The sequence below is a fragment of the Carya illinoinensis genome, chromosome 8 (genome assembly GCF_018687715.1).
Source record: "Carya illinoinensis cultivar Pawnee chromosome 8, C.illinoinensisPawnee_v1, whole genome shotgun sequence".
Classification (NCBI taxonomy): domain Eukaryota; kingdom Viridiplantae; phylum Streptophyta; class Magnoliopsida; order Fagales; family Juglandaceae; genus Carya; species Carya illinoinensis.
Genome location: NC_056759.1, coordinates 8,843,728 through 8,859,227, shown reverse-complemented (window position 1 = coordinate 8,859,227; position 15,500 = coordinate 8,843,728). Strand labels below are relative to the sequence as shown.

The 15,500-nt window shown below is 38.1% G+C and overlaps 1 protein-coding gene across 1 annotated transcript; it reads right to left on the bottom strand.

The window, feature by feature from the left end:
• Positions 1 to 10,850: 10,850 nt before the first annotated feature.
• LOC122318073 (disease resistance protein RPP8-like) lies at positions 10,851 to 13,824 on the bottom strand. Its single transcript, XM_043135206.1, has one exon. It carries the CDS (start codon positions 13,645 to 13,647, stop codon positions 11,083 to 11,085), a length of 2,565 nt encoding a protein of 854 aa, XP_042991140.1. The 5' UTR covers positions 13,648 to 13,824; the 3' UTR covers positions 10,851 to 11,082.
• Between the last annotated feature and the right edge of the window lie 1,676 nt (positions 13,825 to 15,500).

The following is a 15,500-nucleotide window of genomic DNA, read 5'->3' as shown; positions in this document are numbered from 1 at the left end:
AAGGAACCGTCCATAGCTCCTCAGTGGATCTATCTTCCAGGTTTGCCTCTACATCTTTACAGAATGGATATTTTGCATATTTTTTATTCTCGTTTTGGTAGATTTTTAGGAACGAATAATGCCACCTTATATAGGACGAGGGCAACAGGGGCTAGAATGTGTGTTGAAGTAGATTTACTAGAAGAACCAGTGGCTGGATTTCCGCTGGTTACAGGCAAAACACAGAACTGGCAACGTGTAGTTTATGAGAAAAAATGATACTATTGTAAAAAGTGTTTTAGACAGGGACACACAGAAATGGTTTGCAGAACAGGAGAGACAGTGAACAGAATGAGTAGAAGGGAAGGAAAGAAAGTCTTGGAAAAGGAGGGAGAGGAGAGAGTATGGAAGGAAGTGGGACAGAAACAAAAGAATTCTAACTTGGGGGGAGAAGAAAGTGTGGATGCTATGCCAGAAGAGAAACAAGACTCTCAACTAAGAGAGGAAAGAGGAAAACAAGCTTCTAATATTAGAATGGTAGTAGAAGATGGAGAGGAACAAGAGGCGGGAGTCTCGCAGGAAGTTGAAGAGGGGCCCGATAGTGGTGGAGTGCAGGAAACTGTCAACTCCATAAGAATAGAGGAGGTGGTGGGATAGGACAAATCTCTTGAAGAATACATGAAACTAGTTGAACAAGTGGAAGAAGGGGAAATGCGAAAGGTGGGGAGCAACTCTATCCTAGACACGGAAACGGTTGTCGTGGAGGACTTCGAAAGCGATAAAGAAGAGGATGCTGTGATCTGCAGGAATAGCTTTGCAATACTTTCAGAAGAAGAAACGAAAATAGTTAGGGAAACATAAAAAGATTACCGTTCAGATCTAGGGACAAGACCAACAAGTGAGCAAGGAGTACAAAATTTAGATGACACTCTGGTGAGGAAATCTAGAAGGGCCAAAGCCCAACCAAAAAAACTAAATTTATGATTGAAAAAATGCTAGTGTGGAACATTAGGAGGTTAGGCACATCGAGAAGAAGACTAAGGAGTTTGGTGAGGAAATATGAGATCTCGGTATTGGTTGTATCAGAGCCTTTCCAGGAGGACTCAAAGTTACAGAAGTGGGCGGCAAGTTTACAGTTCTCCAATTATTGCTCTAACTTAAAAGAAGGAGGAAAGATGTGGGTCGTTTGGAAGGATGAACTAAACTTGGAATTTTTAGATATTAATAAGCAGTCGATGACGGCAATAGTCGTAGATCCAGGGGGTAATTTGAGGATTACCTTTGTATACGCAAAGTGCTCCCAAGCTGAGCGTAGGGCTCTTTGGGACAATCTGAAAGCAATGTCGAACACCAATGATGCTTGGATGGTGTTGGGGGATTTTAACATAATTCGTTATGACATGGAAAGAGTGGGGGGTAGACCTAGACCCTCTTCGGCAATGGAAGAATTTAACGAGTGCATTAATAGCTGCGGTCTAATGGATCTACCTTTAGTTGGGAAACAACTATCTTGGTGTAATGGGCAGTAAGGCTTAGCAAGAAGCTGGGCAAAGCTTGACAAGGTTCTAATAAACACTTCCTTTGGGCACGAGCATGGGCAAGCCACGGCAAGGCTGCTTAGTAGAAAAATCTCGGACCATTCTCCTATTTTTTAAACTTTACAAAGGAAGACGAAATGTATGGACCAGCGCCGTTCCGATTTCAGAATATGTGGACATCACATGACGGTTTCTTAGAAACGGTACGGATTTCATGGAATGAGCCGATAAGGTGGGAGCCAGGTCTACTGAATCTGGCCGGGAAACTAAAAAGGCTTAAACAGAAAATGAGGTAGTGGAATAGAGAGATCTTTGGCCAAGTTGATGCAATAATCAAAGAACTGGAGGAGAGGGAAGAAATCTATGAGGAGATCCTCCAGGAAAATTACTCGGAGGATATTGAGCAAGAATTTCTTATTACCAAGGCAGAACTGGAAATTCGGTATAAAAGAGAGGACATGAGACTAGCACAACAAGCAAAAAAAATCTAGTTAGAGAAGGGCGATAAGAACACTAAATTTTTTCATGCTACCTTGGCTCAACGTAGAAGGAATGCATGTATTAAAAGCATGAACTTACCAGACGGAATAGTTTTGGGATTGATGGAACTAGTACATGAGGGGGCGGTCAAGTATTTTGAGGATTTCCTTACGATAGAAGATGACGTCAAAATACCATGTTTGGAGGATCTGATCCAACCTGCTGTGTCGGAAAACATAGTACAAAATCTGAGAACAGAACCAACTGAGAAGGAGATTTTTGAGGCTTTCACATCCATAAAAGCAGATAGCAACCCAAGACCCGATGGCTTCAGATCCGCTTTCTACGTATCATGCTGGAGCATTATCAAGGAAGATGGAATGGCTGCTGTAAGAGAGTTTTATTCGGGTCAAACTCTCCCAAGATATTACTCCTCATCTTTTCTAGTGCTTATTCCGAAAATTAAAAATCCTCAGAGTTACGATAGCTTCCGTCCCATAAGCTTATGTAACGTGATTTATAAAGCCTTCTCTAAAATTTTAGTGGATAAACTATCCTTGATACTTGATGATGCTACTGCGCCAGAACAAGGGGCTTTTGTGAAAGGAAGAAATATCTTGAAAAACATCACCCTCACCCAGGAGATGGTAAAGCTGCTACACTGTAAGAATAGAGGAGGAAACATTTTGATGAAGATAGACATGAGCAAGGCGTATGATAGGGTAAATTGGAAATTTCTGGATCATACTCTTAGAGCTTTTGGCTTACCGAATTTCTTTTGTAAGCTGATAAAAAATTGCGTAACATCGCCGTGATTCTCTATCATGATGCACGACACTTATAAAGGGTTCTTCAAGGCAAAAAGGGGGCTACGACAAGGGGACTCTATTTCTCTTATTTTGTTTATCATCATGGAAGAGGTATTCTCAAGATTGCTCAAGAGGAAGGCTTTGGAGAAGAGGATCTTAACTTTTTCTCAGCCTAGCGGAACCCCTTCTATTTCTCACTTATTATTTGCTGATGACATAATGGTTTTTGCCAATGCTAGTAGGGGATCCATACGCTACCTAATGGAGGTGGTAAAGACTTATGAACTGTGGTCTGGTCAGAAGGTTAATCTGGAAAAATCAGCAGTATACTTCTCTAAGCAACTGAAAAGAAGAAGGAGGGGAGAGATCTTGATGGAAACGGGTGTTAAGGAGGGACATTTCCCTTTCCAGTACTTGGGGGTCCCAATAGTGGAGGGCAAATTGAAGTCTAGAAACTTTGACGCGTTGATTTTGAATATTGAGAAGAAACTTTTCGGTTGGAAAAGCAGATTGCTATCACAAGGGGGAATACTGATTCTTATGAGACATGTACTATCTAGCATGCCAGTCTATTTGCTCTCAGCAATACATATGCCAAAACTAGTGATCCGAAAGGTGCATAGTCTCTTTGCAAATTTTTTCTGAGGTGAACAAGGGGGTAAGAGTAAAAGAAAGTGGAGGTCATGGAGGAAGCTTTGTGCCCCAGAGGATGAGGGTGGTATAGGTATGCGAGACGTTGCTGAAGTGCAAAAATCTCTTTTCATGAAATTTGGATGGAATATTCTAACCCAAAAATCTCTATGGGCAAATTTTTTCAGAGCCAAATATTTGAAAAATGGACACATAGAAAGGAGACCTGAAAACAAGCTGGTGTCTAATTTCTGGAAAAAAGTTAAAGAAGGAATTAAAGAAGTTCTGGCTAAATCAAGGTGGAAAGTACGGGAAGGAAACATCTCTCTTTGGTTTGATAATTTCCTACCAGGGGGTCCTATCTCGGACATGGTATCACAAGTGGATGAGCCAAACACAAGACTTAAAGACCTACTAGACAAAAACAGATGGGAAGATGAGAGAATACAAAGATTGATGGATAGACAGACAGCAAATGAAGTAATACAGCTTGTAGGAAAATTAAAAGATGAAAAGGACATGCTAGTGTGGTTACCAGAGAAAAGTGGAACATTTTCCACAAAATCAGCTTGGAATGAAGTGAGATTAAAGAGCCCAAAATTCGAATGGGCGAAATGGGTCTGGCATAAATTTCTTCCCAAAAAGATAGCTATATATGTGTGGAGGGCAGCTTTTAACTGTCTAAGTGTTGATGAACAAACACGCAATATTGAAATTCCTATTGCGTCGGCATGCAACTGCTGCAAAGAAAGGCAAAATGAAGACTTAGAACCTGCTTAGCAAAGGAGAACTAACAGTAAGTATTTGGAAAAGGGCATCAGCTGAGATGGGAGTCCCTTTCCGGACACAACAGAGCTGGAAAGAGAGAGTTCAGATCTGGTTTAACAGGGCATCACGCAAAACTCAGCTTGGTTTCCTGCTGGGATTAACTCCATGTTTAATAATTTGGAAAATATGGAGCTGGCGCTGCGCAGCAAGGATGGAGGGGATTTCTGAAAACATCATGGAAGTATGGGGAGCTATTAAATTCTGGATAGGATCCATAGCCAATACAATCATCAAAGCCCGGAAACTAACCAGTTGGGATGCTAAAGTGATCAGAAATTTAGGAATTCATACAGTGATAGTGAAAAAGAAACAGGTGAAGATTATCAAGTGGAGAAGGCCGATTGCTGGTAGACTAAAGCTAAACGTGGATGGAAGCAGCCTCGGCAACCCAGGACTAGCTGGTAGGGGTGGTATTCTGTGGGATAGTGGGGAAAAATAGTTTATGGTTTTTCAAAACATTTTGGGAATGCCTCAAGCATGGAAGCTGAACTAAGGAGTTTACTGGAAGGGATTAAACTATGTCAACACCTGGGACACATAGCTATAGACATTGAGTGTGACTTTCTAGTACTCGTGAACTGGTCCCGGAAGCAAAAATGCACAGCTTGGTACCTTTGGGATTACTGGGAAGAACTGCAGGCTGTTTTATAGCATTTTGACTTCACAATATCACACTACTATAGAGAAGGTGGTTGTGGCAGACTCTTTGGCTAGAAGGGGTGCCTTGGGTGAGTCAGCTTTCTTCTCATAATGGAAGCAACTTCCAAGGATAACGAGAGGACTGGCGAGACTTGACTCTATGGGGACTGCTTGTTTTAGATGCACATGATAGTGTATATTTTGTGTTAGCTTTTTGTAAAGTCTTTCTCTTCTGTAAAGGCTTCTTTTGTGTAAAGGTTTTCCTCCACTTAAAGTGAGGGTATATATATAGCTGGTGGAGGTTCTGTCCTCCTTTTAATCAAAAAAAAGAAAAAACTATTTGTTTGTTGGGATTTTAATAGAAGTTCAGATAATTCATGGACTCAAAATCCACACATGGAGAGAGGCGATGGGGCCTATGAAGGTTCTGTAGAATGAATGTAGAAACCTGCCCTATATCAGTTTTTCTAGATTCTTTATATACCTTTGGTTCTTATATAATGAAATATGTTGATACCTCCTCAAACCTCAAAAGTTTGAAGCTAGATGGAAATTCCAGTAATTGTCATCACATGAGGGCTATTGCTGCTAAGAAAGAAATTTTTGGAGCCTTATTTTCTCATGTTATGACAATATGCTTTTCTCTAGACACAAGATTTATAGCTCTCGATTCATGGAGAGCTTTCCTTGGGTTCCATTTGCACGAATATTTTGCTGAGAGGAAATTGGACGTGGCTTTTCAAGCTTGCTTGGAGAAAGCAACAAAGAGGGCTCTGCTCACTGCATGCACGCCTATAGCACTGTTTATCTAGTGATGTCGTATACCTTGGCACATCCTGAGCATTGATATTCTTATAGCAGGCAACAATATTGTTCTTTTGTATGCCTTCAAATTAATATTTCTGTGGACAAGACGGGACAATTTGGAGAAAATGTTAAAAGTGGAAAATGTTAAAGAGTCTTGTTATTTTGTATGTACATCTTGGAACAATTGTAAAGCACTTGACGTGCAAGTTTTAGTGAAGATTTGATGAGACTATCATTATTTATTTTAGACTTGATTTATGGAGAATTGAATGCTGGAGACTTGATTTTGGGAGATTTCTAGAGAGTTGATTTATTTCTTTTAGTGAAAATTGTAAAAGCACTATTACAGGTGGTGCATATGTGTTTTCTGGACAAGCATAATGTGATGCACTATTAACGGTGATCCATATGTGTGTTTTGGAAAAGCACTATTACAAGTGATGCATATTATTTGTTTTAGTGAAGATTTCTAAACAATTTAATATTAATGCAAATAATATTAAAACAAATCAATGAAGTGCTAATATAATTGTGTTCTACAAAGCTTAACAAACATCAAATCCAATATTTACATTACATTCTAAATAAACTTCTAACACTTAAACTACATACATCAACTACACCACTACTAAGTCACTAAGTAAAAAAAACATCAACTACAAAAGTGCAATACACCCGAAGTAGTGTGCGTGAGCGTATTATTCCACCTTCTTGCTCAAAAGCACCAACTCCTTCAAAAATGACTCATATTTAATGAATTGCACCATCTCTCTCTTCTCAATCTTAGCTGCTCTCTTACAGAGATCAATCTCCATCTTCTTGATATCGCTGAGTCTCTTCCACTTCATTTTTTCTAGCTTGTAGATCCAACTCTATTGATCACTATTTGTCAACTTGAAATACTTGAAGTAAGATAATCCCTGATTATTTTATACATAGACAAGTTTATATCCTAAGGAAACTAATAGCATTCTTCCATGCTGTTGGTGTTTTATGCAACATGGTAATGACAAGTTTGAAATTAACCAAGCAAATCTTATGCATGCCAGACCATAAATGACAAAATTGCTTATCAAGTTCCTAGATATTAACACCCCTCCCCTCAATAAAAAAGAGATACGAAATCCTATTTTAATTGTATATACTTCAGCATTGCATCATATCACTCAATAAAACAAAGAAACAAAAAAGACCAACAAAAGTTACTTCTTTTTGTTCAACACAAAAGTGGAATAATTCTTTCCAAAGGATATGGGCATCGATCTCACTTACATTGAAGAAATTAACCGTGAAACAAGAACAAATTAAATATGGCTATGTAATTAAGTAGGGTAAAGATTTTCAAATGAACATATAATATCTCTCTCCCAACTCCCTCTTTCTTTTCTTTTTTCTTTTATATCAAATAAAAAAAATTATTGTTGTGTTTCTTTAAGTTGTTTATATTTGCTGCTAGTAACTAATAAAACACATGTTGTGATTTCTTTAAGTTGTTCCGCGTCAGGAGAGGGCTGATAGAACACCGAGATATGGAAACTTTTTGTAAATAAAAGTATCTACTAGAGAAACCAGAATTTGTGCCTATTTTGGATATACAGATTTCACAATTTCACAAGCTCATACATGAGATACCAGATTTCAAAAACCTAAATCTCAAATACTAGATTTCAAACTAATATATATATATATATATATATATGAAATCAAATAAGTGCAATGAAACAAAATAACATGGAAAAAATAGAATATTAGAAACGGTGTAAAATCCCTAAAAATAAATGATTAAGTCCTGATATTTTACATACCGTCGAAATGTAAGAGACAGCTGCGTCAAGGGAGGGTTGAGAGACAACCAAGAGAGGGCTTCCGGGGGGCCGCTACGTGAGAGAGGGAAGGGCTAAGAGGGCTGAAAGACAACTAAGAAGGGCTTCAGGTTGCTGAGGAGAAAACTGGTCTGATGGAGATCGACAAAGATACAAGAGAAGCATCGCGAAGGCATGAGAGGGGGGGGGGGGGGAACTCGGGCAGTAAGGATCTGGATGAAATGGCATCATTTCTCCAATTAATGAAACGACGCTGTTTCATTAAAGAATGCCATGTCAGCAGCGTGGCTGAGCTGATTGTGCGTCGTTTGAGATTACCGACTGTATTCATCGTTTTTCTATTTGTAATGTTTGTTATATCCTTTTATAATAAGAAAAATGCTGGATGCAAGCGTCAGGTGTAACCGGCTTGCAAGCAGCTTGCCTACATCATCTAATAAAATGGTGCGTTTTCATCTATTTATTTTTGTACTCTCCATTTCCTTCCATCTTCATCTCTCTCTCAATTTCGCTCCCCCCTCCCTCCCTCCCTGCATCTCCATCTTTGTCTGACCTTTCTCTTTCCTCACTCATCAGCGCCGACATAAATGAGGCCCAACTAGAAGAACTACAGCTCCTGAGTTTTTTCCTTGCTTATTACAACCTTCTTCATCTGATTCACTGCATTGCAGCTCTCATTTATGCAGATCATGTTGAATTCGAGTGGGTTCGTGGATTTGGTTTGTGGGTTCAAGGAGAATACGAAGACTGATTGGCTCACTGGGCTGGCATGTGACCGTAGTGGTCGGCAAGGAGAAGAGGGGTTCTTGGTGGATCCGTTCGTGTTAGAGGAAAACCCATTTCGGGTATTGATCGAGATGTGAAGAATGATGATTAGGAGGAGACTTTCGATGGGGAAAGCAGCAAGAAAGGGGTGATTTTTTTAGACCATAAATTTTGAGTATTGAAGAGAAACAACGCATTCAAGTGGCTCTGGAGATTTTGATTAGAGTTCTCTGGGTTAGGAAGGAGGAGGGACGTTGGGTGAGCTCTTTAATTTGTTCACCGTGGGTTTCCTGGGTAGGAGATTTTTTTGAATGTTTTGTTTCTCTTTTCATCATGTATTGAAACTTTTTTTGAAAATTTTTTGGAATAGATCTGTGTAAAATCGATCATAGAATTTTTGGCAAACTTTCGATTTTCCTCTGTTTTTTAGACTTTGTTTGATTTTTTTTCATCTTCTTCCAATTACAATCTTAAAGCTATTCTTGGTAAGGCCATGTATAGCCAACCCCAAAGCCATAGCCAAAGACGGACTGCCCAGATCGAATCTCCATCTTCAAGAGATGCCAAACAATTGAAACTCTCTTCCGCTTCATTTAAGCTTAAACCCAAACGCCAACTGACATCATCAGCTCAAACCCACATAATGGTTTTTAGAGAATTAAAAAAATAAAAAAATAACACAGAATCCACTACTTCTCGATGGATAGCTTGGACTAAATGGGAAGAAGCTGCAATGGGAAGAAGCAGCGATGAACTTTGTTTTTGTTTTCTTTAAACGAAATGGGAAGAAGACGGTAAATGAGATTTTTCTTTTTTTGTTTTTAATAGATGCTGATGTCAGTCAACTGCACGGCAACTGTATCTGGCGACTTTACGTAGCAGGGCTATTATAATAATGTTGAAGGCCCCGCTCCCAACTACCCACCACTGGTCTTTTTATTTATTTTATAAAAAAAAAATTTATTTCGTGACTAAAGAAATATTTTTTAATAATGTTGTGAATATTTTTTTAAAAAAATATATATTTAAAGATGATAAAAATATATATAATAAAAAGACTAAAAAAACACATTAAAACCACTAACAGTAGCTCCCCATGGTGGCTCTAGCGTTGTCCATCCTTTTAATAGTTGTCATCATCCCATTGGTTGATAATTATATTTGTATATATTTGTAATACATTTAATACATAGTTATAGACTATAGTGATTTAGTTATAGTGATAAGTATCACTATAATAATACAATGATACTAAATATATAAAGTTATAGATTATACTGATTCAGTTATAGTGATTAGTATAACCATATAATAGTATTAATATTAGACTATTAGTATTAGTTGTAGTGATTTAGTATAACTATATTAGTATAACTATAACTATAGTCTAATATATAGTCTATATTATACTATTAGTATTAGTTATAGTGATTTAGTATAATAAGTATAACTATAGTCTATAGAGTAATGTTATGTACACTCACTTTTGTGTACTCTTTGTGCACTCCACTGATATAATTGGTTGCATTAATTATTTTTTAATATACAATCAATCGCATCATTAGAGTGCACAAAAGAATATGTAAAAATTACTACAAATAGAATTTTTGTTCTTTATATATATATATATATATATATATATATATTTATCATATATAAAACTTATATATAAAATATTTTGTAGAATATTATTTTTGTATAAAACTTATGTATTCATCATAACTTGTAAACTTATAAATGTTATATATTTATTGGACTCATGCATTCATCATAACTTCTAGTTCTATAAGACTAGAAGTTAATATTATAAATTTATATATAGTATATGTAGTGGACTATAAGTAAGACTAAGTCTATATAGATAATTATGAATATTAAAAATTATATCTATATATATATATATATATATATATATCTAACTTTTGGCTATTATATATATATATATATATATATATATATAAATATATATAAGTCGAGCTCATGAGTCGAGTCGAGTCGAGCTTCATACAAGTTTATTCACGAACATTAATCAAGCCGGTCGAGCTTTATACGAGTTTGTATCTATTAATAATCGAGCATAATTCTATATTTATAAACATCCCATTTAATATTCGATTCGAGTTGCCTGTCGATTAGTATGTTCATTTTGTAGTCCTAATTAGAATGACATGTTTTGAGATATGTGATTAGCTAATTATAAAAGCACATTGAACGAATAAAAAGTAGACTATGTTCATAGGATATTTTGAACGTTCTCTACTTATGTCTTTCTGCTTTGTTCTTCTCTTCCCTCAAATAAAATCTGTGAAAGAAATAAAGAAGAGTAACGGCTTAGAAGATCAAGTTGCTCAATATAAACTTTTTAGACCAAAATGCTAACATCGAGAGTCTTTAAAAGGTTCCATTATTGTAAAATGTTTCAACTTATTGGGTCTTTTTCATTTAATAAACTTAATTTTCCTGTGCATGGCATGGATTTGCGACTAGTTAATTTTAATTCAAAAGCTTTTCCTTCTTTCTTTCATCCTAAAAGAATGAACAATAACAATAACTGAACAGGATCAAATCAACCGATAAGGAAAAATAATATGGTTCTAAACTTCTAACAACTAATGGAACAGGCTTCATGAGAGAAGATTGGGCCAAAACCGCAACTCCATTAAATGCCTGAAGAAGTTTGCCCAATACTGGGGAGAGAGAGAGAGAGAGAGAGAGAGTGCATGGAAACTTTAACAACATCAGATGTGTAAGAAAATAAAACCAGCACGTTCTCAAGATGATGCATCAAAACATGGCCTGTGGAGTTATCCTCATCTTCAGCCCATCCTTATTCTCAAACTGTTGAAGGCTCTCTCTCAGATTTGCAGAAGGCAAAATAACCTCCAGTACTTGCAGGGTATCCAAGCTCAAAAGGCTACCTGGCATCGTCTTCAACAGATCACATTTATGGATGACTAGATGTCCAAGATTTCCCATTGCGTTTATCCCTAGTGCCCATTCAGTTATTTTCAGTTCCACCATTTTGAGGACTAAAAGTTGAGGAAATCCACCTGCACTGATATCAATCTTCTCTCCACTAACAGAATCTTGCAATAGTTTGAGCACGCGAAGATTTGGCAACTTTTCCAGTGTTTTCATGCAACTTTCCTCCAGAGAGGCGCCCTGAAAAGTTAACTTGGTGAGTTTCAATGGGAATGCATCTGGGTCTGGAAGTTTGGAAGCTGAAACAATTTTGAGTGAATGTAGGTGGTACAGATGGTCGAGGCTTTCAAGGAAATCAGTTGTTTCCTCCTTCTTCTGGCTAGCTATTTTTAGTTTCCTAACATTCGGGAACTTGGACTTCACCATGAGGCGCTTCATGCCTTTATGGGGACGTATGCAAGACAGGGTTTGGAGGTTGACAAAAGACTTCTCATCAGCTCCCCGATGATCAGGTAAACTACTCAGTAGAAACAAGTATAGATGCCGCAGTTGCTGGAGCCTCCAAATCCCATCCGGCAAGTAGCTCAAGCTAGACTCTCTCATGTCAAATGTCTGCAAATTAAGAAGATTGCATATGGTGGAAGGAATATGCCTGACGCCTGGAGCTCTTATCCTCAGGTACCTCATATGAATCAGCCTTCCAACCTCCTTGGGAACTCCGGAGACATCCACCGTCCCCAGGTTCAACACCCTCAGTAATTTGAAACCTTTGTAAAGTGCATTCCACCGGAAAGCGGGAAGCACAATTTGGGTATCTTGGACAGAAAAATGGAAAGAACGAACTCCTGAACGGTGGCGGAGTTTTGAGAGAATACCCTTCATAGAAGAAACTTGAATGGATAGCCTTCTTGTATTTTCATGGGCATCACTCAAACTCTCGGTTGTTTCAAGATAATTCATTTCTCTACCCTTGAAAATGCAAAACTTCCGGAAAAGATCATGGATGCTGCATGTCTTCACTCCACCATCTGTTCGCCTTGAAATAGGGATAATCAAATTTAGACTGATGAGCTCATCTAAGTATTGTTCCCCAACATCCTCCTCCTTTTTACTGCCCTTTTTCCGAATAAATCCTTCGGCTATCCAAAATTGGATCAATTGCTTTACTGGGATCTCAGCCCCTTCTGGGAACATACCAAAATAGAGAAAGCAAAGGATCAAGTGATTGGGTAAATTTTCATGGACAAAGCTTAGAAGCAGGTCTATGCTGTGCAGGCTACCCTGAATACAGGATGTGTTCAAATAATTTGCTAATTTGTACCATGCTTCAACATGTTGCAGCTGCATTGCTAACAAACGACCTAGAAATGAAAGGGAGAGTGGTGACCCCTTACATTTTTCTGCCATCTGTTTTCCGGGTGCTTCCAGCTTTGGAGCACAGATTCCTGAAGGGAAGAGACCGTAAAGGAGGAAGTCCCAACTCCCTGCATCATCGAGCGGACTAAGAAAATGGGAGATAGTTTGACTTCCAGTTGAATCCCTATACTCAGGGCGACAAGTGAGCAAGATTCTACTTCCATTCGAATCATCCGGAAAGGCTTGCTTTACCATGTCCCACCCTTCTATTTTCCGCAGGTCGTCCACGACTATTAGATATTGGTTTTTTTTCAAGCACTCCGACAGCTTCTTTTGCAGCTGTGCCTCTGTCATGCCCTGCCTTTCCCCGGTAGACATCGGCCGAAAAAGCTCTAAAATTTCTTGCAACAATTCCCTAGCTTTGCAGTGCTGAGATGCGTGTAGCCATGCACGGTATTTGAAGTGACCCTGAACAGAAACATCAGAGTAGATTTCTCTGGCAAGAACAGTCTTTCCGACGCCAGCCTCTCCGACAATTGAAATAAATTTACGCCGCCGGTCTCCCTTCACCAGCTCGTCGAGCAGAGTCTGAACCACCTTGGGAAAGATTGGCCGATAAACTTCCTTTTTTGTGCTCCTTTCACCGGCTAAAAATGAATCGCTGCTAGCATCGGCGATTTGGTTGCCCTCTGAGACCCTCTCACCATAAATTTCTTTGACCTGCCTCGTGAAGTTGTTGATCCTTTTCGCAGCATCTTGAAGCATTTTTCTGTGGCCAAACACATGAATAAACTTCCCAAACTCGCCTCTGGTCCTTTGCTTTGCGACATTGACAGCCAACGTGTCGATAACATCCTCAGCCCTGTAAGCAACGCCGCTGATTTTCTTGGCCAACTCTTTGACGGCTTCGGCATTCCCTTGGCCCTCAGAGTTCCGAATAAAGCCACTTGCCGACTTGAGCTCAGCATGAAACGATCTAATCGCATCCCCAACTTCGTAAAGCAGATCAGAATCTTGGTCTAGCAGCTGGTTGAGAGTCTCTAGGAGTAATGAAACGACACTGTCAGCCATTTCCTAGGATCTATCTTCCCTCCCAACATGATAGGTTGGTAAACATTTCTGATTTCTCAGTTGCTAATAAATGCATTTCTGATATCAGTTAAAAATCACCGATGCAAAAACTTTCAACAGATGTAATTAGGAATTTAGAGAGATCATCTTGACCGTTAGTTATGAAAAGGCCATACCTAATCCAATATGAAGATGAAAAAGGGTGGCCTCAACATATCTTGGAAAATAATCGCATAAAAATTGTTTTGTTAAAACATCCACATTCATTTATACATATGTATATGTAAAATCACATCTTTTAAAGATTTAATTTATCATATAAGTAAAACTTTCACATTTACTTATATAAGTTTAAGATAAAATAATAATAAAATATTATCATTTTATTATTTTTTTTTTACTTTTTTTTTAAGTTTGCAATTTTCATGTATTGGATTAATACATGTAATTATTACCTAAATAAATTCCATTAGCACCCAATACATGTATTCAAAACCTGTGAGAGAAATGCACGGGTTTGTTATTCAAATGTGTAAAATATTTGAATAAAATATTTTTTGAAAGTGAATGAGTAAAATATATTTTAAAAAGTGAATAGTAAATCTTCAAATATATAAATATACTGTTTATGGTTATATAAATATTTAAAGATGCATGATCCAATATAGATGAATTTAAACTCATATTATGCAAATATACTGGTCGTAGCATTTTTGAAAATATTAGTCTTACGCAGGAAATGGTCCACTCTATTAATAAAACCACTAATGGGGGAAATGTCTTGGTTAAGCTTGATATGTCCAAGGCCTATGATCGAGTAAATTGGAGGTTTCTTATTCATGTGCTAGATTCTTTTGGGTTTTCTTCTCAGTTTTGCGCTTTGATAAACCTTTGTATTTCCTCACCTTGGTATTCTATTATGATGAATGGCACCTCTTTGGGTTTCTTTAAGGGCGAGCGTGGTCTGAGGCAAGGCGACCCACTCTCTCCTTATTTATTTGTCATTATGCAAGAGACGCTATCTCGGCTTCTTAAGCATGCTTTTCAGAATGGCAAGATTGTCGGGTTTTCTCAAGCTAGAGGTACCCCCCTTATTTCCCACCTTATGTATGCGGATGATATTGTTATTTTTGCTAATGGTGGGAAGAAGTCTATGAGAGGGTTGATGGAGGTGCTTAATCTTTATGAGACTTGGACAGGTCAGATTCTTAATAAAAATAAAAGTGCTATTTTGTTTTCTAAAAAGATATCTGATCCAAGAAAGTCTTCTATTCTTCGTATGACTGGTTTCTCAGAAGGCTCCTTTCCTTTTAATTATCTGGGTGTTCCTATTGTGATGGGTCGTCTGAAGGTTTGTGATTTTGGGGACCTGATTGGTAAATTTAATAAGAAAGTTGCAGGGTGGAAAATGAAACTGCTCTCTACTGGGGGTCGTGTTATTCTTTTACGTCATGTTTTATCGAGCATGGCAACTCATCTTATGGCTGTTCTTCATGTTCCCCATGGTGTTTACGTGGCGCTTAACAGGATTATGAGTTCCTTTTTTTGGGGTGATTTTGAAGGGAAAGGTAAGAGGAAGTGGGTGGCTTGGAAACATATTTGTCAGCCTACAGAGGAAGGCGGTTTGGGTATTCGGGACTTTGAGGAGGTTCAGAGGGCCTTACATATGAAATTTGCTTGGAATCTTCTTCAGGGGCATTCTTTATGGGCAGAGTTCTTTAGAGGCAAGTATGTGCAAGGGAGTCATCTATCCCTTTTGAGCCCTACTAAAGGAACTAGGTTTTGGAAAGCTGTTGTGCATTGCATCCCGGAGGTTTTAAATAATTCTAAGTGGCTTGTGAAAGAAGGAAATG

What these genes read in the sequence shown, in the direction of transcription:
- LOC122318073 (XM_043135206.1), bottom strand. Translation starts at nt 13,647, where the DNA reads ATGGCTGACAGTGTCGTTTCATTACTCCTAGAGACTCTCAACCAGCTG.